At 42.9% G+C, this 27,272-nt stretch overlaps 1 protein-coding gene across 1 annotated transcript in view; it reads left to right on the forward strand.

Moving 5' to 3' along the window:
• LOC126235491 (acid sphingomyelinase-like phosphodiesterase 3a) overlaps positions 1-27,272 on the forward strand; it is a 513,776-nt gene that overhangs the window by 450,084 nt on the left and 36,420 nt on the right. The window contains exons 6-7 of the mRNA XM_049944243.1: positions 3,700-3,869; positions 10,770-10,968. Of these exons, the coding sequence (XP_049800200.1) occupies positions 3,700-3,869; positions 10,770-10,968 (369 nt within the window). The remainder of the gene's footprint in view (positions 1-3,699; positions 3,870-10,769; positions 10,969-27,272) is intronic.

Consider the following 27,272-nt stretch of genomic DNA (forward strand, 5'->3'; position numbering starts at 1 on the left):
CAAAAATATAAGAAAACATTTACAATTTGGTATCGACAAATCCGGTAAAAAATAACACATCTCCCAGATCCATTACAATACTCTATTGAGCACGTTGGATTACAACAGCGGTATGTGGGCGAGCGCTGGAATGCTGTTCATGAGTGGCAGTTTAACAGATCTAAGCCCCGGATGGATGTACAAATTTGCAGTCAGGGTGCGTGGGTTGAATACGAGAGTGCTCCTGCTGTCATACGAAATCACATCCCGGACCATAACTCCTTGTCATGGTCCTGTGTGCCTACCACTGGCCTCTAAGCAACACACGGCCATCACTGGCACAGAAACAGAACCAGTTTTCATCAGAAAATACATCAGACCTCCATTCTCCCCTGAAATGAGCTCTCGCCTGACATGACTATAGTCGCAGATGGCGGTGGTTTAGGGTCAGTGGAATGCACAATACAGGTCGTTGTGTCACTTTTGTACCAACCTCTGCTCAAATTGTCGCTGCAGATGCAGTTTGATGCACCAGAGCCATGCTACGAACACTGTGGTCTTCCCTCTCGCAGGTGCCACGTGGCCGTCCAGAGCCCAGTCATTTTACGATCGTACATTCTGGTGAAGAGCAGTCATGCACAATGACTACATTCCTGCCACTTGTTTCTGTTCCAGAAGGAACATCCAGCTTCTCGTAAACCTATTACACGACCTTGTTCAGACTAACAGAGGGGCTGATAATGGCGGATTTTTCGTCTTAAAAGAATTCTTGACCGACATCAACTCGCCACGTCAAGTCTCAGAAGTAACTACCGCTCACGACCGCTACAGCGTGTATTTAAAGCAAACCTTATTTACAGCATCATAGCCGGCCGGTGTGGCCGTGCGGTTCAAGGCGCTTCAGTCTCGAACCGCGTGACCGCTACGGTCGCAGGTTCGAATCCTGTCTCGGGCATGGATGTGTGTGATGTCCTTAGGTTAGTTAGGTTTAAGTAGTTCTAAGTTCTAGGGGACTGATGACCACAGATGTTAAGTCCCATAGTGCTCATAGCTATTTGAACCATTTTACAGCTTCATAATGGCGCTACTTACGCTTCTCCTATACTACTGGCGCTAAATTTGAACAGACATCATGAAACGTCTCTGTCGAGTCTTTTCATACATGTTTGCCTCATATGATTCAGTTACGTCTCATTTGATCCACTGCGTAATTGCGATTTTGCTCATTAACTCTCTCAGAAAGACTGAGCAGTGGCACTGAAAGTAATTCACTGTATATCCATCGTAAAATGCAAGCAAATGGTGCCTTGCACTAGTATTTCAATGTATTGTATTATAATTTTATGTTCTACGTGAAATCATGAGCCATATTTATCATGCCCCTCCGTCATGTTACCCTATGTGTGTGATTGTGAGTGAATGGGTGTTTCACGTATCGTTTCGGGCTCATTTTGTGGTGGAAGCCAGTTGGTTGCCCTCTGCTGGGAGCAGAAGATGAGTGCCTGTCGTTTGGCAGGGTTCACAGACTCACCAGTTTAGAATTGCCTACCTGAGCAAAGAGGTTCATCCGAAATTCATCCCTTTTGTCCCGAGATTTGTGTGTTTGTCAGGTTGGTGGCGGAAACGATCCCTCTGGTCGCTTCCGTCTGCCAGGGGTTTGCTAGGAGCCTTGTGCAGAGCAGGCACTCTTCTCCAGGCTGTTGGTGAGTACGGTTCGCAGCTCCTAAGTAGGGCTTCTAGTACTAATGACAAAGTAGGAGGTAGTGTTAATCGCGATTTTCCTATGTTAAATCCGTTGGAATATTTAAGTCGTTCAGCGTAACTGAAACCTTACGAATTTCTGCTCGGACTGTGGTACAATTGGTTAATAATAGGGCATGATCGTGTTTAAAAATAGCTGTGGAGGAAATTGGCTTTGTTCCTTTTGGGCATCGTCGTGTGGAGCATTCACTATTGAACATGATGAGGAACAGCTAGTGAACTTATATCTCGTGCCAATGTGAGACTAATTGTATGTTTTAGGTGAGTGGTTTTATTGTAATTTTTTTTTCAATTTTTTGTGGTTTCTTGGTGATAGTATATGCTTGTGTTCGTATTGTACTACGGGTTTGGTAAACCATGTACGTTTCCGCTTCCTACTGCATACCGATAGGTTTTTCCAGTGCTAATTTAATCTGTTTTGTGCGGGTTAAATTCGTTGAAACATCGGATTTTCGTTCAAATGGTTCAAATGGCTCTGAGCACTATGGGACTCAACTGCTGAGGTCATTAGTCCCCTAGAACTTAGAACTAGTTAAACCTAACTAACCTAAGGACATCACACATATCCATGCCCGAGGCAGGATTCGAACCTGCGACCGTAGCGGTCTCGCGGTTCCAGACTGCAGCGCCAGAACCGCGCGGCCACTTCGGCCGGCTCGGATTTTCGTGAATTAAGGCGAACTTTTCTAATGGTTTAATTCTTAACGGACCACGTGTACCTTGAATCATCGGAAGGCTTCTGCCATGGTGATTTAGTTTTCCGTTTTAGTGACAAATTCATTTTATAGTCGTTCCCTAAGAAAAGAAGCGCTTCTTGTATTTGTACTTTCCACTCAAATTCTGCTTTCAAACTATAAATGTGTGACCCAATTCACCACGTGGTGAACTGCGTTCTTTCCACGTGGGCGCACGGCTTCTCGTCTCGTGTACTCACGCTGACCAAATCTTGCAACGGAAATAATCCTCTTTGCAAATCAGTGCGTGTTCGTTAAGGTGGTCGGTTATTCCTGTGATTTTTCTCTGTCGTGTGAATCTAGATTAAATGATTGAGAGGATGTTTCCAGTTTCCCCTTCCTCGCCTTTTCCATTAATCACAACAATTAAAATGTACAACATAATTTCACTTATCGAAAAATAGATTAATGTAGTTCATGTTCAGGCACCAGCTAAGTGTACCCATAGAATGTGCACGCTATGTCAAAAATCTTTATTAACGAATAAATATGCCGTAAAGGATAATACTGTGTGTCCTGCTACTTCACTTCTATCCATTGAATTCCAAATTTGAATTAATTCCAGTTCAGTCATTCTTGTATGTTAGGAAGGGCTTCGGCTGGTGGCGACCCTGTAAATTTTATTGTAGAAAAGATTGTCTTTTGATGGTAGCTTAACCGCAGATATTTGCCAAGTGCGGATACAGTTCGGTACTTAATATGGTTCGATTCAGTCCATTATCATCGTTAAGGTTACGACGTGTAGCTTACACCTACAAATAGAAATAGCTCCCACTGTAGACCAGCGAACTAGCAGTTTACATAAGTAGCTTACAATCATCTTTCACACTGCGATTTTTTATTTTTATTTATTTTTTTTTGCCGTTAGTGTATTTCCGGATTCACTGTGTATTTTATAGACTTTATGATGAACTCCTCCCGTTTCGTATTGTTGTGCAACTTCAGCAATAATATGGTGCCACTCTTCTACCCTTGCCATCAGAATTCTATAAATAGAAAAATAGCAATGGAGTAGTAAAATGGCAAATCATTTTCTTCTAATTTAGCTGTCACAGTATGCCTTGCATCGTTGACAAAACATTTCTGAAAGTAAAATTGCGATTAACTAATTTATTGCGTGTCAAACATACGGGGGAAATTTCTCTTTCTGGTCGTGTACAGTTTCATTACTCAGATTTATTGTAACGCATGGCGCCAACTGTGTCGATTTATTTCTCTGTTGCAGGCGGCTACTACACGATCGAGCGCAAGGAGAGGAAGCTGCGACTGATTCTGATCAACACCAACCTCTACATAGGCGTGGGCGGCGCCTCCCATGGGTCCGACGACGACCCGGCGGGTCAGTGGGCGTGGCTGGAGAACACGCTCCAGAAGTCGCTCAACAACAGGGAGACGGTGCGTTCCCTAACGGCCAGCGCTTCCCATCATTGTACACTGAGGTGACAAAATCATGGGCTCGCGTACACGTGATATAAAACGGCAGTGCATTGACGGAGCCGTCATTTGTAATCAGATGATTCACATTTATGGTTTCCGACGTCATTATCGCCGCACGACGAGAATTGTCATGGTTTGAACGCGGAATGGTAGTTGGAGTAAGGCACGTTGGAAATTCCATTTCGGAACCTTTTGCGTAATTCAATATTCCGAGGTCCACAGTATCAAGAATGTGCCTAGAATACCAGATTTCAGGCATTACTTCTCATCACACAGTGGCCGATGGACTTCACTTAACGGTTGAGAGCAGCAGCATTTGCGTAGAGTAATTAGTGCTAACAGACAAGCAACACTGCGTGAAATAACTGCAGATATCGATTTGGGACGTACGACGGAAGCATCCTGTAAGACAGTGCGGCGGAATTTTGCGTAAATGGACTATGGCAGCAGACGAACGACGCGAGTTCCTTTGCTGACAACACGACATAGCCTGCATGTAGTGGTTAATAAAAAAGATAAAGAGAAGAAAAGAAAAGGTTGAAAATGTGGGAAGAAATGGTGAATAAAAAGGGGGTTTTAAAATCGTTAATGACCATGAAATAGGAGAAAGAATGAAATGCAAATCTGACTCTGTATTACAGAAAAGTTATCGGACTTCGTGATTTGGAAAAGCTATTGTTGGGGTGGTCCTTGTGGCGTTTCTGAGCAAACGTCAAACCAATTTCCACTACAAAAATTATTGAAAGAGAAAAGAGAATAACAAAATGTGATTAACAAGGGGAAGTGGCGTAGATAAAGAGTTCATCCTTTACCATGTTAACATGTCTTCTTTTCGTGCGGCGTCCAGGTCTTCAAAAATCTCCTACTTCATTTCTGCGTGAAAAATCTTGCAATCGTCCAGGAATCACTAATTTATACAAATCAGAATCATCTTGATACTGAATGCAATTTATTTTACGTTGCTACTTCCATCCTCCGAATTTCGTAACAACTTCCACAATATGTCTACACATTAAGTTGTTTCATCTTAATCAAATCAAGACCAGCTAGTAAGTTTTTTTACGTCTGCATTAAGCTTCCGCTTTCGAGAGACAAAAGACGGATAAAAAAAAGAGTTACATTTTTGTCGAGCGCTCATACAGCTGCGACGGTATAATTTATATCTGAGGGAACGAGTGTAGCGCGGCGAAATTCAAAGACCCGCTACATGCAGTGCCTCTCCTGGGCTCGTGGTCATATCGGTTTCATCCTAGACTGGAAATCCGTGACCTGGTCAAATGAGCCCCTATTTCCGTTGTCAAGAGCTGATGGTAGGGTTCGAGTGCGGCCCAGACCGCACGAAGCCATGGACACACTTGTCAACAGTGTACTGTACAATTTGGTGATGGCGCCATATATGTTCGGGCTATGATTACATGAAGTGGACTGGGTCCCCTGGTCCAGCTGAACCTATCATAGACTGAAGATTATTATATTCGGCTACTTGGAGCCATTAATGGACTTTATGAACCCAAACAACGGCGGAAAGTTTATGGGTAACAATGCGTCGTGTCAGCGGGTCATGATTGTTCGCGATTGCTCTGAAGAACATTTTGGCCAGTTCGAGAGACTGACTTGACGACCCATACCACCAGACATGAATTCCATCGAAGATTTATGGGACATAATCGGGAGATTAGTTCGTGCACAAAATGTAGCATGGAGAACACTTTCGCAATCATGGACGGCTATAGAGGTAACATGATTCAATATTTCGGCAGGCAATTACCCGCGATTTGTGGAGTCCATGTCATGTCGAGCTGCTGCACTACGTGGGGCTAAAGGAGATCTCCCATGACTTTTGTCACCTTGGTGTAGTTATGGAAATAAATGATATACACTTTTATTTTTTAATTTACGATTAATCATTGTAACCAATTTTGATTTGGTTCAAAAGTTGTGGCTTTGTAAGTCCTTTCATTAGAAAAAATTTTGGGCTAAAGATATTATACACCAACCAAATACAGTATTGAACGCCCTCAGGCATTCAGAGCAGAAGCATGCAGTACCTACATGATAATCACTGTGATTTTATACCTTTACTCGCAAAGAAAGCCACTGTTAATGTTTGAACACAAGCTGCTGGAAGCTAAATAAATCTGCAGTGCTACTCCAGTACAAACCATTAAGGTTTAGTATTCATTCTCGGGATTGTCATTGCATGGTGAATGTGATATTTCACCCTCGTTCACATCCTATAAATCATTTCCAACGTTGCTTGAAACAGCTGTGAAGGCAGGCATGTTGCAGAGATAAGGTTATCTACGAGTAAAACAGGTTCATTTTCATTCCAAATTAGCTTTTATTTTAGTGTGATTAAGTGTCCGGTTTAAAACTCTCGTCATCTAAGTAAATGTAAGGAAGAAGCTGATACAAAACCTAGACTACAATCGAATGCAGACAAACAGATGTAAATATTACGAGATATAGACTGACGAATAATTTTAGAAAGCGTAAAACCCAGACCTCGAAAAACAGGCAAGCTTAGCGCATGTTCTATAACGATTTTACAATAACAACTGTATCTTTAATGTTTTCTTTTTCTTGTTGACCTTCATTCTTTGGACTGATATTAAGCTCATCAGTCACTTTCGTGGCAGGGTTTTTCTTCTTTAGAAGATATAATCTTCTGCGATAGGCTCTTTTCCCTAACGGCTTTATTTTCTTCCATATTTATGGTGCAACATCTCTGTTTAGCGAGACTTTATGAAGTAATTGTAGAGAGCAGAGTCGGTTTGAAAATAAACTTACTAATGCATCAGCAGAGATGGCAATTACATAGTGGCATCGGTGAAAATCGATGATGTTCTATACGACGGTAGATCAGACCACTGGCTTACTAACGGCCCCAGTACGTGACAGAGATTTTATTCAAGCCTTCACGCCTCCAGAGATCTACTAACAATACGTAACACGATTTTTATCTTTGGGAATTAAATGCTATTTTAAGGTTGATTATATCAGAAAAGTTAGTAAAAATTTAATTATTGATGTCAACCTTTGTTTTTGTTAGCGGAATTTGTTACTTCTGAAATTAACTTATTTTTATTTAGAACAGTACCTAGGTCTCGCATTGGAATTTTAAGTAAGTAACCTCTGTATGCCACGACAGTTATCATCTTGGTTAATAATTTTGTCAAACTTAATTTTCTATGAATTCTTTTTTTAAGACTTCATTCTGATGAAGACATCCTTAGAGGTATCGAAACCTACGTCAATGTACCAAACAGTTATTTCCAAACGGTCGGCTGTGTGATTCCTCTACAGAAACTTTTACACAGCTGCTGAGAGGTAGCCATGTTTGAAACTGTGAGATTTACTGCAAATCCATACTCTTCAGTAGAGGGCTATTGGGAAATTAAGGTCGAATCGGACACGAAATGGAAAGCACAGGGAAAATCCTAAGAGGTTTTGCACAGATGTATTGGGAAGTGTCTCTGGCATGTCTATCGACCGAGTTACATCGCTCTTTCCACTTCTGAATGCACGGTGAACAGGTAAACATGCCAAGAAAATAGTGTCTCCCGCCAAATATGAGGGTCAGCCGTGATTTCACGCATGCTGCAAGGGCAATGAGACCGCTCCTGCATCGTTTATGATGATAAGACGTTCATCGTCCACCATATAGCACGGACGTGGCTACCTGTGATTGTCTGTCTACTTACACTAATCACTGACAACGAAGACAACGTTTTGGCAGGCACTTAACTGCTGACTGACCACCGTAGAGAACTAACGTAAAACACAGGCGGCTGCCTTCTACGACGAGGATATTGGAAAGTTGGTATAATGCAACGACGAAATTTTAAGTCGAAGGGACGAATTTAGAGAAGTAGCTGGAAGGTGTAGGTATCTGTTGCAAGTACAACATTATTGATATTCACAGTGGTTTCCATTACACGATCGACCAGACGTTACTTTCCGAATGGCCCGCGTACATCAGTCGTAGTTCCAGATCTTAATATTCCAATACTTCTCTTTGAGATGCACTGAGTGAGGCATAGGAAAAGAATGGGTACTTGTTCTCATTTTGTACTTTCACAGCCTTGAGGCTTGTCCATGAGGAGGCACCAGTCATTTGGATTCAATATGATTCAAGTTTCGTCAAACACACCGCTAATCTTTAGTCCATATTTCTAAATTTCCAGATGGCTTTTGACACCGTACCTAACGAACAACTTGTGATCTAGTTGTGTGCCTATGGAATATCATCTGTATCGGTGAATTCCTGTCGGAGAGGTCACAGTCCGCAGTAACGGCTGGAAAGTAATCGAGTAACACAGAAGTGATATCTGGCGTTTCCCAAGGTAGTGTTCCTTATCTATCTGTTCCTTATCTAAATAAACGATTTAGCAGACAAACTGAGCAGCCGTCTCAGGTTGTTTGCTGATGACGTCATTTATCGTCTAGTAAAGTCACTAGACGATCAAAACGAATTGCAAAACTATTTAGAAAAGATATTTGTTTGGTGCGAAAATTGGCAGTTGACCCTAAATAATGAGAAGTGTGGGTTCATCCACATGAGTCCTAAAATGAATCCCTCAAACTCTGGTTACACGATAAATCAGTCCAATCTAAAGGCCGAAAAATTAAGTAAATATCTAGGAACAACAATTACGAGCAACATAAACTGGAAAGAACATACATAAAATGTTGTGGGGAAGCCGAACCGAAGACAGCGGTTTTTTGGCAGAACACTTAGAAGCGCAGCAGATCTACTAGAAAGACTGCCTACACTACGACTGTCCATTCTCTTTTGGAGTACTTCTGCGCGATGCGGGATCCTTGCCAGATAGGATTAATGGAATCCATCGTGAAAGTTCAGAGAAAGACATCACCCTTTGTATTATCGAGAAATAGGAGAGAGAGTGGCAAGAACATGATACAGGGTTGGAGTGGACGCCATTAAAACTAAGGCGTATTTCGTTACGGCGGAATCTTCTGACGAAATTTCAATTTCTCCTACGAATGGGAAAATATTTTGTTGACGTCGACCTACATAGACGGAAACGATCATTATAATAAAATTAGGGAAGTCAGAGGTCGCACGGAAAGATATAGGTGTTTGTTTCTTCCTCGCGCTGTTCGCGAGTGGAATATTACAGAATTATTTTGAATGTGGTTCGATGAATCCTCTACCAGGCACTTAACTGTGGTTTGTAGAATACTCATGCAGATGTAGATGAATTTCATGACAAATGCAGAGACAATTTTGTTAGAAGGGAAAAATGCGGAGAAAGTTTCATAACGCTTCCTCTTACCTGCGACTTTTGCACTTGCATCTAACAGTTCCCATCGCTTCATTGGTTCAGTCTTGATATCAAAAGCTCGGCATTTGACTTGGTCAGACCTAGATCTCTGACCAAATCATTTATATCGTTTTAGCTGTAATAGTACTGATTCCTCTCCACTACAAAGTCGGAATCTGCAATGTTCACATGATCTGACTGTCTATTCTCTTATAATACAGAATCCCGATGTTTCTTCTCAACACAAGGAGAAACAAAAAGTTAAAATTTGTAACGTAGCGCAATGCAAAAAATTTAACCATAGATACGTATATGTCGCCGGTGCAGGGTGTTGTGCACGATCTAATCTCTTGATTATGTCCATAAATGTTCGATGGGATAGATGTCGGGGAATATGTGTGGTCAAATCATTCTCTGTAATAGTCCAGAATGTTCTTAAAACCGTTGAATGACACGTTAACTTAGCCGTTTGGGTTTATAAAGTCCATTAATGGTTCCAAGCAGCCGAACGTAATCATTTCCAGTCAATGATCGGTTCCGATGGGTTCAAAAATGGTTCAAATAGCTCTGAGCACTATGGGACTTAACATCTGAGGTCATCAGTCCCCTAGAACTTAGAACTACTTAAACCTAACTAACCTAAGGACATCACACACATCCATGCCCGAGGCAGGATTCGAACCTGCGACCGTAGCAGTAACGCAGTTTCGGACTGAAGCGCCTATAACCGCTCGGCTACCACGGCCGGCAGGTTCAGTTGGGTCAAAGGGACCAGTCCATTCCATGTAAACACAGCTCACACCATTATGGAACCACCAACAGCTTACGCAGTGCGTTGTTGAGAACCTGGGGCCATGGCTTCGTGAGGTCTCCGTCACACTCGAGCCCAACCATCAGCTCTTACCAACTGCAGTCGGGACTCATCCGACCAGGCTACGGTTTTCCAGTAGTCTAGAATCGAACCGGTATGTTGACGGGCCAATGAGAAGTGCTGAAAGCCATTTCGCGCTGTTAGCAAAGGTACTTTCGTGTTCGTCTGCTGCCGTATCCCATTAACGCCTAATTTTGCCGCATTCCTCTAACGGATACGTTCGTCGTACGTCACACATTGGATCTGCGGTTATTTCACACGGTCTTGCTTGTCTCTCTACGCAAACACCGCTGCGCTTGGTAGTTAAATGAAGACCGACGGCTACTGTCTTGTCCGTGATGAGAGGTAATTTGGTAGTCGCGACACTCCCTTGACACTGTGTATCTCGAAATTTTGAATCCCCTAAGGATTTCCAAAATGAAATGATCCATGCATCTATCTTCAACGAAGATTCCCCTTTCAAAGTCTGCAAAAGCCCGTCGGGGCGGCCATAATCACGTCGAAAACCATTTCACACTAATTGCCTGAGTACAAATGACGACGCCGCCGGTGCACTTCGCTTTTGTGCTTCTTGTACGCAATACTACCGCAATCTGCACATGCGCACATGTTATCCCCATGTCTTTGCCGCCTCAGTGTATGCCAGAGTGAATATTACATCGTGCTGTGCAGCGTTTGTGAGATCTGCGCTTCTCGCAGGTGTACATCGTGGGCCACGTACCTCCCGGCGGTGACGAGCGGACGAGCGGCCTGGTGACCCCGCCGGCCCGAGCCGTCTTCCGCGAGCGCTTCAACGCTCGCTACCTGGAGCTGGTGCGCCGCTACAGCTCCATCATCGTGGGCCAGTTCTTCGGACACCTGCATGCGGACTGCTTCCGCGTCGTCTACGACACGAGTGGTACGTAAAACGCGCGCTGCCACTTCATCAGTTGCCGCTGCACTGACAGGTCTTCGCCACCTTAACCTTTATGCGAAAACTGCGGAACAAGTGACTGTCAGACGAAACACAATCCAAGAACAAGAAGAACAACAAAAAGGTGGAAGATATTAGCTATCCCTCGAAGAAGCGAACTGTAGGCCTGGTGATGTGGCTAGCTGCAGTCACGTTCCAGTTTAGTGTAGAACGAGTTCTTGTCCCACTTTTGGATACTGCCGGCGAGCTGACTCTGTTCCCGCAGCACACACAAAGGGCAATTACTCGCAAAAGTTCTCTTAGACTGAAAAATTCAAACGTGTATACTTAGCTTGAGATAGTGGCGCTCTGCCAGTTTAGACGTGTAGACGTTAACCTACATCTCTCGAGAGCTGCTCGCGGTAGCTCTAAGACAAGAAAAACTATGCCAGCGTTGTAGAGAGAACTGAGGACTCGGGGAGCGCTTGAGAATCATATTGCGTCCCAGATTTGTGCTGTATTTCACAGTTTGTTCACTACCACAAATTAGAAATACATTTTGGTTCAAATGCCTCTAAGCACTGTGGGACTTAACATCTGAGGACATCAGTCCCCTAGACTTAGAACTACTTAAACCTAACTAACCTAAGGACATCACACACATCCATGCCCGAGGCAGGATTCGAACCTGCGACCATAGCAGCAGCGCGGTTCCAGACTGAAGGGCAATACATTTTGCCGTAGTCACACACTTTAGATAAACTCTCGAAACTGTGTGTTTGAACCACAATATGTAGGCGCGGCATCTTTCTAAGCGTAGAAAACGATTGTTTTATCTGCTAACCGAACACCACCAGCGGGTATCCTGTAACGAAAGTTGTAGACTTTCACAAAAAAATAACATATAAAAACTTCATAGACATGTAACATACAATTTACAAACGAAAATAAAAAAAAATGTCACTGACGAGACTCGATCCAACATTAATACAAAAATTTGATAATAGACTAGGGCGCAACATTAACAGTGAAAGAAGGCGTTCTATATACGCATACTACGAGTACCATTGCCAGGCAATTGAGACCAGACTGGTGATGGATACACACTAAAAGAGAATGTGTCAGGGGAAATAAAAGAAGCTGCCATGAAGAGAACCCAGGACGAAGTTGTTCATTAAATTAATTTGTACGAGGAAATGCCATCGCTATTAAATGTGCAATTACTGGACTACAGAAAATAAGATAAGCAAAGTTTGTTGGCTGAAATGGCTACAGTTTTTAATACCTCCAGTAAAGATATTTATCAGAATATCGATAATACAAAGAATCTAGCAAAGTAATTTTATGACATAGATTAATTAATATTGAGAAATTTATGCTTGAATGCAATCTTTTTGGAATTCGGAAAGCAATACTTCTGTATCTAGAACTTTTGAGTGGTATTTATTGATTGTGTTATTATACTGGGTGTTGGGATCAGATCTTCAGGAATTTGCTAGTGTTTCCTTAAGTCAATATAAACAAGACTTTCGAATAAATGTGTGTTCGGAAATGCTTCATTTATTGGATGCACACTCCATTCGGCTTTTGAACTTTTAAAGACATCATAATGAAACTGATGTAATATCGTATCATCGCAATTGTCACTTTACCAAGTATTGAAGAGAATAAACGTTCGAGATGGCAGCAAAATTTGTGAAGAAAGGATATTGCGGAGACATGGCTTAGCCACAGCCTGGGGGATGTTTCCAGAATGAGATTTTCATTCTGCAGCGGAGTGTGCGCTGATATGAAACTTCCTGGCAGATTAAAACTGTGTGCCCGACCGAGACTCGAACTCGGGACCTTTGCCTTTCGCGGGCAAGTGCTCTACCATCTGAGCTACCGAAGCACGACTCACGCCCGGTACTCACAGCTTTACTTCTGCCAGTACCTCGTCTCCTACCTTCCAAACTTTGGAAGGTAGGAGACGAGGTACTGGCAGAAGTAAAGCTGTGAGTACCGGGCGTGAGTCGTGCTTCGGTAGCTCAGATGGTAGAGCACTTGCCCGCGAAAGGCAAAGGTCCCGAGTTCGAGTCTCGGTCGGGCACACAGTTTTAATCTGCCAGGAAGTTTCATATCAGCGCACACTCCGCTGCAGAGTGAAACTCTCATTATGATAATCATTGCCTGTTATGTGCTGCACAGTGATTGAAAAAGTCGCAGCAACATCAGTGAGCTGTGATACATAAACGAAAGTTTGTAGGCGTATTTCTACGTCTCAGTATGGATATCTATTTACATTTCGCGCCTGTTACGTACGAGTGGCACTAGTCAAGCCTCGATGAATAGGGAAATCAGGCTTGTTTTAAGTACACGATGTAACGGTGTACCCATTGCCTAGGGATAGCGTCTTTGATTAGCAATTAAAACATTTTCGGTTCTGGGTTCCAACCCCCCAACGATTAAACTTTGAATAAAAATTAGCAATGGCGCCAAAAAAAAATTAAACGTGATAAGTGACCCTCATACTGCCAACTGTCTTACCAAAGAGCTCGGAGGAGCGAAAAGAGATTCAGGGCAGTTTCTCGCCTATAGGGTGGGAAACTCCCCGTAAAGGCGGAAGAATCAGCGTTGATCAGTGGCATGAGGATCCAGAAGTCAATGGAACCGCTGCATTAAGGACACGTAATGTGTATCCACAGGACACGCCCCCTGTAGTTGAAAAAGTGTCATGATGATCGCTTCATTGGCAAAAGATTCTGCAGTAACCCCTAATGCGGATCTCTGGGAGGCCAAAGCACAGGGGGAGGTGGCCAAGAGAAAAAGATTGAATAACCAACGAAAGGATAACGTTCTACGATTCGTGACTTGGGATGCCAGAAGTTTTAACGTGGTAGGGAAGCTAGAAAACGAAATGCAAAGGCTCAATTTGGATACAGTAGGGCTCAGTGGCGTGAAATGGAAAGATGACATGGATTTCTGTTCAGATGAGCATAGGGTAATATCAGCAGCAGCAGACGGTGGTATAAGGGAGTAGGGTTCTTTATAAATTTCAAGGTAGGGCGGAGAATGTATTACAGTGAACACTTCAGTGATAGGATTGTTGTCAGAATCTACAGCAAACCAACACCAAAAACCATAGTTCAGGTATAGATGTCGATGTCGCAAGCTCAAGATGCAGAGATAGAGAAAGTGAATGAGGATATTGAACGGGTAATTCAGTACGTAAAGGGAGATGAAAATCTAATAGTCATTGGGGACTAGCATGCTGTAGTAGGGGAAGGAGCAGAAGAAGAGGTCAGGTGAGGCTGTGGGCTTGGTACTAGGAATGAGAGAGGAGAAAGACTAATTGAGTTCAGTAATAAATTTCAGCTAGTAACAGCGAATATCCTGTTCCACAATCACTGGAGTAGGAGGTGTACTTGGTGAAACGCGGGAAATACTGGAAGACTGGAGTTAGATTACATCATGGTCAGACAGATATTCCGAAATCAGATACTGGATTGTAGGGTGTACCCAGGAGCTGATACAGAATCAGTTCGCAGTGTAGGAGTTATGAAGAGTAGGCTGGAGTTTACGAGATTGGTCAGGAAAATCAATGTGCAAAGAAGTGGGATACGGGAGTACTTATGAATGATGAGATACGCTTGAAGTTCTCTAAGGCTGTAGAAACAGCATTAAGGAATAGCCCTGTAGGCAGTACAGTTGAAGAGGAATGAACATCTCTAAGAAGGGCAACCACAGAAGCTGGAAATAAAAACACTGGTACAAGGAAGGTAACTGTGAAGAAACCACGCGTAACAGAAGAAATATTTCAACTGATCGATGATAGAAGGAGCTACAGAAATGTAGGGGAAAATTCAGGAATACTGAAATACTAGTACCAGAGGAATGAAATAAATAGAAAACACATGGAATCTAAGATGAAATGGATGTATGAAAAATTTGAAAATGATCGGAAAAGAAACGGTTGTCGGAAGGACTGACTCAGCCCACAGAAAAGCCAAAACTTCCTTCGGTGAAATTAAAAGCAAGGCTGGTAACATTAAGAGTGCAACGGGACATCGACTGTAATATGCAGAGAAGAGGATGGATAGGTGGAAAGAGTACATTTAAGGCCTCTATGATAGGAAAGTTTGTCTGATGTGATAGAAGAAGAGATAGAAGTAGACTTAGAAGAGATAGGGAATCCAGTATTAGAATCAGAAATTAAGAGAACTATCGAAGATTTAAGATCAAGTAAGGTAGGAATGACAGATAACAACCCATCAGAATTTCTAAAATCATTGGGGGATGTGGTAACAAAAAGACTATTCACATTGATGTATAGAATGGATGAGTCGTGCGATATATCAGCAGACTTTCGGAAGAACATCACCCACAAAGTTCCAATTGCAAGAGCCGACAACTGCGAGTACTATCTCACAATCAGCTTAACAGCGCGTGCATCCAAGTTACTGACAAGAATAATATACACAGGAATGGAAAACAATATTGAAAACGTATCAGGTAACGATCGGTTTGGCTTTAGGAAAGCAAGAGGCATGAGAGACAATTCTGACGATGCGGTTGATAATGCAAACGTGACTGAAGAAAAGTCAAGACACTTTCATTGGATTTGTCGACCTGGAAAAAGCGTTCGACAATGCCAAATGGTGCAAGATGTTAGAAATCCTTAAAGAATAGGAGTAAGCTATAGGGAAAGACGTCCGCCCCTATAGCTGATTGGTCATCGTGACGGATTACCGACCTACGGGCGCGGGTCCGATTCCCGGCTGGGTCGGGGATTTTCTTCGGCAAGGGACTGGGTGGTGTGATGTCTTCATCACTTCATCCCCATCCGGCGCACAGGTCGCCCAATGTCGCGTCGAATGTAATAGCACATGTACCAAGGCGAACGGACCTGCCCGGCAACGGGCCTCCCGGCCAACGACGCCAAACGCTCATTTGCATTTCCATAGGAAAAGACTGGTAATACATAATATGCACAAGAACCAAGAGGGAACAGTAACAATGGAACACAAATGATGAAGTGCTCAAATTAAAAGCATGTAAGACAGTGATGTAGTCTTTCGCCCCTCCTGTTCAGTCTCTATATCGAAGAAGCAGTGATGGAAATGAACGGAAGGTTCAGGAGTGGAAGTAAAATTCATGATGGAAATGGAAATGAATGATACGATTCGCTGATGACATAGCTGCCCTCGATGAAAGTGAAGAAGGGTTACAGGATCTGCTGAATGGAATGAACCGTCTAGTGAGTAAAGGATATGGATTGAGAGTAAATTGAAGAAAGGCGAAAGTAACGAGTGGTTGCAGAAATGATAACAGAGAGAAAATTTCATAATTGGTGATCACGGAGCTGACGAAGTTAAGGAATTCTTGCAACTTAGATAGCGTAATAACCAATACCAGATGGAGCACGGATGACATCAAAAGAAGACTAGCATGGCAGAAAGGACATTCCTGGCCAAGAGAAATCTACTGATATCAAACATAGGCCTTAATTTGAGGAAGAAATTTCAGAGAATGTACACTTGGAGCACAGCAGTGTATGGTGGGTGAAGCTTTCGAGATACGGTGCTAAGGACGAACGTCGAAAATCTGGTAGACTAATAAGGTAAGGAATGAGGAAGTTCTGCACAGAATCGGAAAGGGAAGGAAAATGTGGAAAACAATGACAACAAGAAGGGACAGAATGATAAGACATATTTTAAGAAATCAGGGAATAACTTTCATGGTACTCTGAGGAGCTGTAGAGGGTTAAAACTGTAGAGGAAGACAGAGATAGGTATATATCCAGCAAATAATTGACGATGTAGGTTGCAAGTGCTATGCTGAGATGAAGAGGTTAGCACAGGAGATAAATTCGCAGCGGCCAGCATCAAACCAGTCAGAAGACTGACGGCTGAAAAAAAAAAGGAAAACGGTCAAAAATACTTTTATGGTGACAAAGACGCCATTATCAAAAACTCACTCAGTCTGAACGAGATCATAGTGCTACGGGAAGCTTGATGTGGCTTCTGCTATACTGCAGAAAGACGTGGCAGGAATGTAGCCACTGTACATGATTGGTGAAAGCTGTGGTCACGAGAATGTGTGCTCGCAAGAAGACCGGGATCCGGACAGCCACTGGCAATATCGAGTGGGAGGACTATTGTGTTTAGCCGGCCGCGGTGGTCTAGCGGTTCTAGGCGCGCAGTCCGGAACCGCGCGACTGCTACGGTCGCAGGTTCGAATCCTGCCTCGGGCATGGATGTGTGTGATGTCCTTAGGTTAGTTAGGTTTAAGTAGTTCTAAGTTCTAGGGGACTGATGACCACAGTAGTTAAGTCCCATAGTGCTCAGAGCCATTTGAACCATTTGACTATTGTGTTTAGCGTATGGCTCTGACGTACTACACTGCATCTGCAGAAGAACTTTGAGCATCAGTTATCACCACAGTGACACAATGATCTGTTACAAATCGATTACTTCAAGGACAAATCGGAGCGAGTCGCTCTGTAACGTGCCTTCCACCGATTCCAAACAATCACCATTTTCTACTTCAGTGGTGTCAGGCGATAGCTCATGAGAGGGCAGGGTAGATCTCTTTTGTTTTCTGTTTAAAGCTGGGCCAGTGATGACCGTGTGTTGGTCGGAAAGAGGCCAGTTGAGGGCCTGCAACCAACCCCTCTGCCTGCTAGACACGCTGGACCTGCGCCTGGAGTTAAGGTCTAGGCTGCGATTTCGTATGGCAGCAAGAGCAGTCTCGAGGTTATCCCACACACCATGACTGTGTAAGGTGTCAGGCAAATCCAACACCTTCCATGAAAACCCTGACATGATAAGCAAATCCAGTAGTATGTCACATAGCTCCGAATAAATCGTGACATTAAATTAACCAAAGTAATACGAGTAACGAGTGAGCAAATGGAATACCACAGACTAACACAAGAATGCCTAAATGCATGTCATACCTTCCCACCGTGAGACAGTCGCAGTTCCGAGGGGAGAAACGAGAACAGAAGCCGAGGGCAGAACCGTGTTAAGCCGGAAGGCCCTACAATAAGGGACGGACACCCACGTCGCCAGCTAACCGCTAGAACCACCCCAGCTGCAAGTTTTAGCGTGAGACTTTTTCGCGTCTCTGTTACGTCAGGACCACCTCCCAGCCCATGTTAAAAGCTAGAGCCCTCCAGAAGAACAGTATAGATCTTACGATAACACAAAAAGGGCCACCCCAGCAGCAAGTTTTAGCGTGAGACTTTTTTGCGGCTCTGTTACGTTGCAAACTTTAGAAACATTGCCCCACCACGAAAAGTATAAAGTTTCTCATTGGATCGACAGAATTTTTGTAGGCGGAGCTTAAGGTTAACGTTGAGACCCTGATTGGTCAGATGAAAACACAGCCAGATAGTTTTTTTTTTATACCAACTTCGGTAAATTGCAGTAAGGAGGAGTTAGGAGAGAGTTGCTTCCGAGACGGCGAGGTGAGCGGAGCTGTGCTGCCCGCTGCCCCCTGACGAACACCGACAAGGTAATGAACGCACGCGATGCCGCATAACAGCGCATAAAGCTTCGCTCCGAACTGCCGAAGTCTCATCTGTTACACCCCCTTTTTGCGTAATACTAGTGTCGATCGTCAATTAAAGCTCATGGTGTTCACATTTGCCACTTGAAGTAAAAATGTGAAACGCAATGATTTTTCTGTTATATAGTTATTGAGAAGCCACATCAGCCACTGTAATTTACGACAAGTTAGATAAGTAATTAAAGATAATTGAGGGTCACTGTAAACCATTTTGATAGTTTTCTCTGTTGTGAAACTTAATATAAACCTATATTATAGATGTGATATGGCATAGGTCATCCTTCGATCCATTGTAGAACTTGGAAACCGCTCAGGGAATATTCTTTCACATTTTCGTTGATCGCAGTTGGTTTTTACCATCCTGTATTAAAATATTTCCTTTAAAAAAATGGCTCTGAGCACTATGGGACTTAACATCTATGGTCATCAGTCCCCCTAGAACTTAGAACTACTTAAACCTAACTAACCTAAGGACATCACACAACACCCAGTCATCACGAGGCAGAGAAAATCCCTGACACCGCCGGGAATCGAACCCGGGAACCCGGGCGATTTCCTTTTATTAATAGTGCAATTTATAAACAATGTTTTGTGAGTAGAATAAATTTCCAGTGGTAAACTTGACTGCTTTTTCGACGTTATTTTACCAGCTAACTAAAAATAGGAAAGCCTTGAACCCCTTCCACTAAATTTAGTTAGTATTAAGATTCTTTTACAGGGAGTGAAGTGGAGCTGACGCTGAAATCATTAAGTATTTGGTTATATCATCGCTAGTCTCACTGAACTCTTCTGAATTCTACATTTCATGTGTGGTCTGGCGTCTCCTTACCAGCAACAGGTCCCAGGTTCAAACTAGTCAATTCCCTAAAAAATACGCTCAGAGCGTCGTTGCGCGGAAGTGGTAGGGAGACACGATATAGAACAAACAGACACCACGCAGAATGTTAGAACTGCAAACGTGACCGATGGAAAGAGGAATGGGAGAGCAGAACAGCAGTAAACTGCCACAGTATGCCATGCATCTTTAGTAAACCAAAATGGTTTTATTGCCCTCGCAAAGTTTTGTCAACTCTTAATCGCATCAGAACCAACTGTGGGAGATGCGCCGACTCCTTACACAGATGGGGTAAACTTCCTTCCGCCGTTTGCGACTGTGGCGCTTAGAGACAGACGGTCAAACACATCGTGCAGGAATGCCCGCTAAGGGCATATGAGGGTGACCCACAGGATTTCATAATGGCGACCCAAGAGGCAATCGACTATATATTATCTAGGCTGGACGTTTGTTTCTGATTGCTCTTCTGTGAGTGTAAATTTACAATTGGGGGTGTCCTTATACACAAACTTTTATTTATAGTTCTGTTTATACATATGTGATTTTTTTTAAAATCGTGTTGTTTCTGTAATTTTTACTGTTGTGTTATGAGCCATACGCTATTTAAATAAATGTACGTCGGTATGGTGATTCGACCTAAATGCTGCCATTCGTGAACAGCACTCCAGGGCATGTTTTCCAATACGATAACGCTCGCCCACGTATTGCTGTTGTAACACATCTTGCTATTCAGCGTTTCGACAAGTCGCCTTGGCCTGTTCGATCACCAGATATGTCTCCAATCAAGCACATGGGGAATATCATCGGACGACATATCCAACGTCATCCACAAATAGCTTTAAGCGTCCGGGTGTTGACCGACCAAGTGCAACAGACATGGAACACCATCCCACAAACTGACATCCGGCACCTGTACAAAGCAATGTATGCACGTTTACAATCTTGCATTCAACACTCTGGCGGTTACATCCGTAACGGTATTTCACATTTGCAATGGCTTATCTCGCAATTACTTTAACGTATGATCTTGGACTATTAAGCACATAAATATTTACCTAGAAAAATGGATTCCCGAATTTCATTACTGTACATTAACTATTTTTTGGTGTTGCGATTTTTTTCGCGTCTTTGTCTTTTTATGAAACATAGAGAGGCTGTGTGCGACCTGAATGTTCGAAAGCAGTGAATTATCTGAGAATCTGTACTTTAGTCATAAGCTTTCAGTGATTTTAATTGCCTTTTTATGCACATCTAGTTATTGTGTCACTGTAAATTGTGTATTTCGTCTGTGATTGCTTAAGGTGTTGGTCGAAAGGAAGAGGGATGCCTCTGTGCTACCTTGTTGAGTAGAGTCGTAGGTTGTTTCCAACAATGAACAGCATGGAGACAGAAGTGATGACACTTTCTGCAGGACCTGACCATCGTTTTGCAGGACAATGCTCAAGCGCGTTCAGTGCAAGCTGTTACTGATCTGTTTGACTGATGGAGCTGCTAATTGCTATACCACCTGCACTCCCCTGACTTAAGCCCTCGTGAGTTCAGCTCGATTTCTAAACTGCAGAAAACACTTCACGGCATTCGCTTCAGAACTGCTACAAATTCGTAGGGCAATAGACCGCTCCGCTCGAACTGTCAACACAACTGGCACTGCTAAGAGTATCTTACGACTTCCACATCACTGACAACGGGTAATACACAGTGCTGGTGACTACTTTGAAGGTCAGTACAACTCTGAAACACGTATCTATTTTGTAGGAGCTGTAAATAAATAGTTTCCACTATTAAAGTTTCAACCCTCGTAAATGAAAGTTGAAGCGGAGAAATCCCGTGCAGCTCGCCGCTGTGGCCGAGCGCTTCTAGGGGCTTCAGTCCGGAACCGCACTGCTGCTACGGTCGCAGGTTCGAATCCTGCCTCGGGCATGGATGTGTGTTATGTCCTTAGGTTAGTTAGGTTTAAGTATTTCTAAGTCTAGGGGACTGATGACCTCAGATATTAAGTCCCATAATCCTTAGAGCCATTTGAACCATTTGAAATCCCGTCCACGCAAGTAGCCTTTGTTTTGAATCCACATTCAAGGATCCCATTATCATTGACACTTCACCACCTGTAACAACATTTTTTTCTGTTTAACACTCAGTGTATGGTAAAGGTTGCAATATAATACAAATTTACGCAGTAGTATTAGCAGTAAGTTGATTGTGCCAGACTGAGCTCTAATGCTCAGGCTGCTGTGTTCTACACTTTGCAGAATAAACCATACAAAATTTTAAGTACAATAAATCTTATTGGAGCGTTGCTTCTGTTCCATTTATTTGAACCAAAACGCTAACGAAAAGTTCGTCTGAGGTGGGAGTTCGCCTGTTTTGCTGTGGTTATACAAGCAATGAACGCTGTGAAATACTGCAAGTCTGCTCATAAATCCCAGATCCATCGTAATGCTATAAAGAATCCACCACCAAACATAGTCCCAGTTCACAGTGTAGGTCATCAACATGGAGGCAGCTGGCTTGTATTTCGTAAGCAAGTAGATCTGTAGACTGAATACGACGGCGGCATGTTGCCGCTGTGTGTGGACCTCTATCCCGCTCTGGAGACCACGGGATCAGGCCAATGTGGCGTGACGCGTTGTGACATGAGAGAGGAGGTCATACCCTAAGTCCGTTTCGTAGCGCTCGCTACCTTCTACGCGTATGTTGCGTCGCCGGTTATGGGAACGAGTAAACGAGCTCCGTATTTGAGTTGGTTTCTAGAGATTGCCTATCCACTATTTTCTTCTTAACGTGCTTTAAAGCCTTGACACTTGTTGTTAGTACCATGCCGAGCGTACCATTGAAGAGCGCTGAGTAGAAAACGAGAGATGTTTTCGTCTACGGTTTCCAGAGAAATCAGCTGTAGCAGAGCATGCATTACAAAACAGTCGTCGTATTGTATTCGACGAGACGTTTATTATCACACGGACCAACAATTTCTGATAAAAGAAGCGATCGAAATAAAAATTTGTGACAACACGCTCAATAGAGACGGGGTCCCGCAGATAAGCACAGAAATGGACCCGGCCATCGTAAGGCTGAAGCCGGCGCGGCGGCCGCCCAACGCAAACATTCCCATATATGGTGCTGGAGCGGGTACCAGTGACGTCACGGAAGGCAGTGCGGCTATACAAGGACGTCAGCACCAACTGGAAGACAGCCACCACTTGACAATGGCCGAGGAGTGCACGGCCGAAAGCTCGTGGATTTCAAACCACTTGACGTGGCTGGAAGCCCGAGAAACGTTTATTAGTACATATCGCCGTGAAACTATGCATTTTTATATAATGATTAACGGTTTTGTAGAAATAGTATATATGATTTTCTGCAAATGACAGGCATAATTTATTTTTTTTACTTTATTTGCACATATGCTGTCTGACATAATGGTTCAAATGGCTGTGAGCACTATGGGACTTAGCCGGACGTGGTGGCCGTGCGGTTCTAGGCGCTGCAGTCCGGAACCGTGGGACTGCTACGGTCGCAGGTTCGAATCCTGCCTCGGGCATGGATGTGTGTGATGTCCTTAGGTTAGTTAGGTATAAGTAGTTCTAAATTCTAGGGGACTGATGACCTAAGATGTTAAGTCCCATAGTGCTCAGAGCCATTTGAACCATTTGAACTATGGGACTTAACATCTCAAGTCATCAGTCCCCTAGAACTTAGAACTACTTAAACCTAACTAACCTAAGGACATCACACACGTCTATGCCAGAGGCAGTATTAGAACCTGCGACCGGAGCGGTCGCGCGTTTCCAGACTGAAGCGCCTAGAACCGCAAGGACACCAGCGGCCGGCTGTCTGAGATAGAATGACCCAAAGTACAATGCACTCACATAGAGAAATAAATGTTTATTTCAGTGGTCAATCAATAATATCTGCGAGATTCTTTTTCTTTTCAGAAGCTGTAATAATAATTTACTATTTTAATTATTCTGAAGTCCATTTCAGACATGCCACTACGTTAAGAAAAAGAAGGTATTTTAGTAAATTTCTCCCTAAAGTGAACTTAGTTCTCCGCTTTCTACAATAAATAGAATGTTGAAGTTCCCATAATGTTACTGGCTTTCTACAATAAATAGAATGTTGAAGTTCCCATAATGTTACTGAAGGATAACGTCAGATCCGCCTGTGAAATATCGAAGGAGAGTACAAACACATTTGTCCCGTGTGAGACTGTGAAATTAATTTTACGTTATCAAAATGTTGCTAATTCTGTCTTTCATATATCATTCGCACGATGTCCACAGAAATGATGCAGCTTGCAGGCTACGTGTAAATTATTTGTGTGTTGTGCGACTACAGGCTGGTCACATAAATGTTTCTAATTATCAAAAAAAAAAAAAATGGTTCTGAGCACTATGCGACTCAACTGCTGAGGTCATCAGTCGCCTAGGACTTAGAACTAATTAAACCTGAGGACATCACACACATCCATGCCCGAGGCAGGATTCGAACCTGCGACCGTAGTGGTCGCTCGGTTCCAGACTGTAGCGCCTTTAACCGCACGGCCACTCCGGCCGGCTCTAATTATCACAATGACCCTTACGTTACTGGCAAATATATTAGTTGGTTGGTATAGAAAAATTTACTGAGGCTCTCCCAGCTTTGTTTACATTAATTTTATATTCTCTTTCTTTGTTGACGTGAAGTGTTTAACAAGCACCATTCAGAATCTAAGTAATAGAAGAAATTGGGAGAAAATATTCCTTCAGAACAACATGGAACGAAATAATTACGTTAAGCACAGTACTGCTGTTTTTACAGTTCCAAATACATTGTTACGTAAACTACCCATCTTACACAAATATTTTCTTGTAATCTACGACTGATTAAGGGCAGTCTACAGAATTTGAAGCTTTTATCTCCGTCGAATGATTTTTTTTCAGAAAGGGAACAAATGTTGTGTAAGTTGCGTTCAGGCTATTGAGGCCGTTACCTGCTCTGATGCCAGAGATGCACGGTTGTTCTCGTAATTAATTGCATTTATGGAGCCAAATGATTTTAGCCTGTGCTAACCCCATCAGCAACGGAGGCAATTTACCGGCATATGATATGGCGTCCAGTAATTACGTGGAAGCTTTAGACCTGTTATCGATGCCGCGTGAACTCACTGTTGCTTGCCGCACAGGCAAGTGGATTACAGGGTACCTATATTTGGCAAATACTGTCAGAAAATGGATACTAGCATGTACTATATATTCCGGTGTTTTTCTTATAGTATGATTATTTATGGACAGAGAACAATACAAACAATCTACTAGTATCACCGCAGCTGAGATGAACTAACTTAAATTGTCTTTATCCTATAACTCGAACATTAAAAATTTCAACTGCTTTTCCAAATATGGTTGAAAAAAGTAAACAGTTTGCAGTTAGACAGTTGTAGGAAAATAACGTAAATACATGAAAAAAGCACATTACACATGGTATCTCGTTTACTATCAACGCGAGGAAAAATTTATGTATCCATACCTAAAATAATTTTTTTTTCTTTCGCTAGCCACTATGTGTTACGTTCAGTAGGTTACATCGAGTTACAAAATCGTTGCGTGCCTTACTTCGGTCGTAAACGACGTGCAGGATATGCATAAGCCATGGAGGTAAAATAAGCGGAAGTGCGCTGTACATTGCTTTGAAGTTGGCTCCGTCATGTTAATAGATCCTCAACAGTAGCAGTCTAGTGTTAAAAACTGCTTCTTGTTCCTAATTTCTATCGAGTCCATGTGTTCAACCAGAGCGTTCTTTGAGTTGTATTGAGAGGAAATCTGAAGTCCATTTACAGAAACAAAACTACTACAGTAAAAGCAACCAGCGCAACTAAAATTCATGTAGCTAAAGGAACATATCGCTTGAACGAGTCCGCTTATGAATGATACGTGATACCCTTATGACCAGTACACCTGTACATGATATAGGCCTTTTTCCTCTTTTTCTCAAAACACTACCACCAGAAGCTAATTCTCGACCATACTGCTATGGCGGACGTCTGCTTTGAGGTGTAATGGCGGCTCAACTTATTATACCTCCATGGCATAAGCTGAAATATTTCTGATTTTTGCATTATGGTCACTTTTTGAGTTATGGTCGGACGTGTATTGTGCTCGGCTATTCATTCAACGTGCGCTTTCTAAAATATTACCGTAAACCTACTTGTAGTGTATATGAACTTCAAGCATGCTGGAGTAGCTGCTGGTCAGCAAATGCTGTTAATCAGTTGAGCGAAAAACCAGTCAAAACCTGCAAATTTTACATTTTTATTCACTCTATGGCTAATTTCGGGCCTTGGTCCATTTTCAAATCATCGTAACATAGTCGAAAATGGCATTTCCGAAGGTGTCCAAACCTTGTCAAAAACGTGTATACATTTACTGTATCTGTATCCGCTGTAACTGTTAGTTGCACCTTCTTTACACGGTTTTCACATCTTCCGAAATGCCATTTTCGACTATGTTACCATGATTTGAAAATGGGTCTCGCCCCGAAACTAGTCATGGAGTGAATAAAAAAGCAAAATTCGCAACTTTGGACTGGTTTTTCTTTCTACTACGCATGGTGTTACACTTCCTTTACATCAGGGCCTACTCTCTGACTTAGTAAACAAAATTGTGTCAAAACGCTCAGTTCTTGTTTGAAACTTAACGTTGCTCGTAAGTGTCTCAGTATGAAAAGCAGTACTGAAGTACACATCGAAAAAACATTTTAGGGGCTACCACTTTGGCGTATGAAATACAATCTTCCAACCAATCTCTGTCCGGTTCCAGACTTCCGTACAGCAAATAATACATGGCGCAGTTCCTACAATTTTTATGTCATCCATTTTAACTCACTTCTAGGTATTTTACAGTGCTGACTTTCGCCAATAACCGATTTCTCATAATGATGCAGAGCGGGCAGCATGCAGTCAGTATGTAGATATCAACAAAAAATGGTTCAAATGGCTCTGAGCACTATGGGACTTAACATCTGAGGTCATCAGTCCCCTAGAACTTATAACTACTTAAACCTAACTAACCTAAGGACATCACACACATACCCGAGGCAGGATTCGAACCTGCGACAGTAACAGTCGCGCGGTTCCGGATTGAAGCGCCTAGAACCGCTCGGCCACAGTAGCCGGAAGATATCAACAGGACTCGGACTTTGAACTTAAAATATACTGCGCAACACAGATAAAGGATCACTATTTACAAACCACGTAACTACCCTACTGCAACGTACAAGTTAGAAACTTGACTCGAAGGTGTCTACAACCTTATTCGAGAATTGTCTACAACGTTATTATATAGAATAACACAAAAACGTGGGACCGTACGAGGTTACCTTAGGATTCGGCCAGCTTCAGACACCGATGTATCGACACATATGAAAAAAGTGGCCATAGCTCAGAAGTTCATGCTGAGTGTAAAGTGAGTTAATTTTGTCATATTGGCATCAAATTTTAGTATTATTCTGCCCAATGCCGCTGTGCATATATCACACGATGAGAAGGGCGTCACACCCCCTCTTACCCAAATTTTATTCCTTATTTTGACACCTCTGCGATGGAAGTCAGATCCGCGATGCCCAGCGTTGACGTCACGCCGTTTTCGTATGAAAATATTTCAGACACATCCGCCGCTCGAATCGACACAAAACGGCCGTCGGGAGTGGTATCAATAAAACCTCCCTCTCCCTTGGGGCGTTGATTGCTTCACATTTCGCGGTTGAAAACGATAGTTTGCATCGAGATGAACGAGAGGGCGATGTTCTTGACAGTCTTGGACACTGATTACACCCCTCCCGTACGTTCGAAACCTTCTCTAACCACCGTGTGTACAATACTCAATAACTGAGGTCGCACTGCAGTCCAAAGTGGTGTGGTTACATTCAACAGAGTTGCTGGCCCACGATT

The sequence above is a fragment of the Schistocerca nitens genome, chromosome 1 (genome assembly GCF_023898315.1).
Source record: "Schistocerca nitens isolate TAMUIC-IGC-003100 chromosome 1, iqSchNite1.1, whole genome shotgun sequence".
NCBI classification, from domain to species: Eukaryota; Metazoa; Arthropoda; class Insecta; order Orthoptera; family Acrididae; genus Schistocerca; species Schistocerca nitens.